Below are 201 nucleotides of genomic sequence, written 5' to 3' on the forward strand. Positions count from 1 at the left end.
GGCAGCTGCTGTTGCTGCTGCTGCTGCTGCTGCTCTCGTTGCTGTTGCTGCTGCTGCTGCTGATGCTGCTGGTGCTGTTGCTGCTGCTGCTGCTGCTGCTGGTGCTGCTGCTGCTGCTTTACGTGCAGGCAGTGCTGCCTGCTGCCGATTTGCTGCTGCTGCTTTTGAGTTTGTTGCTGCTGCTGCAGCAGGTGCTGCAGT

The 201-nt window shown here is 60.2% G+C and overlaps 1 protein-coding gene across 1 annotated transcript in view; it reads right to left on the reverse strand.

The window, feature by feature from the left end:
- Positions 1–201, reverse strand: part of EMH_0078480 (uncharacterized protein) — a gene marked incomplete at both ends in the record, with an annotated part of 3,008 nt that overhangs the window by 649 nt on the left and 2,158 nt on the right. The window contains one exon of the mRNA XM_013500009.1: positions 1–194. Coding sequence (XP_013355463.1) covers positions 1–194 — 194 coding nt within the window. The remainder of the gene's footprint in view (positions 195–201) is intronic.

The sequence above is a fragment of the Eimeria mitis genome, genomic scaffold, assembly GCF_000499745.2.
Source record: "Eimeria mitis Houghton genomic scaffold, Emh_scaff4916, whole genome shotgun sequence".
Taxonomy (NCBI): domain Eukaryota; phylum Apicomplexa; class Conoidasida; order Eucoccidiorida; family Eimeriidae; genus Eimeria; species Eimeria mitis.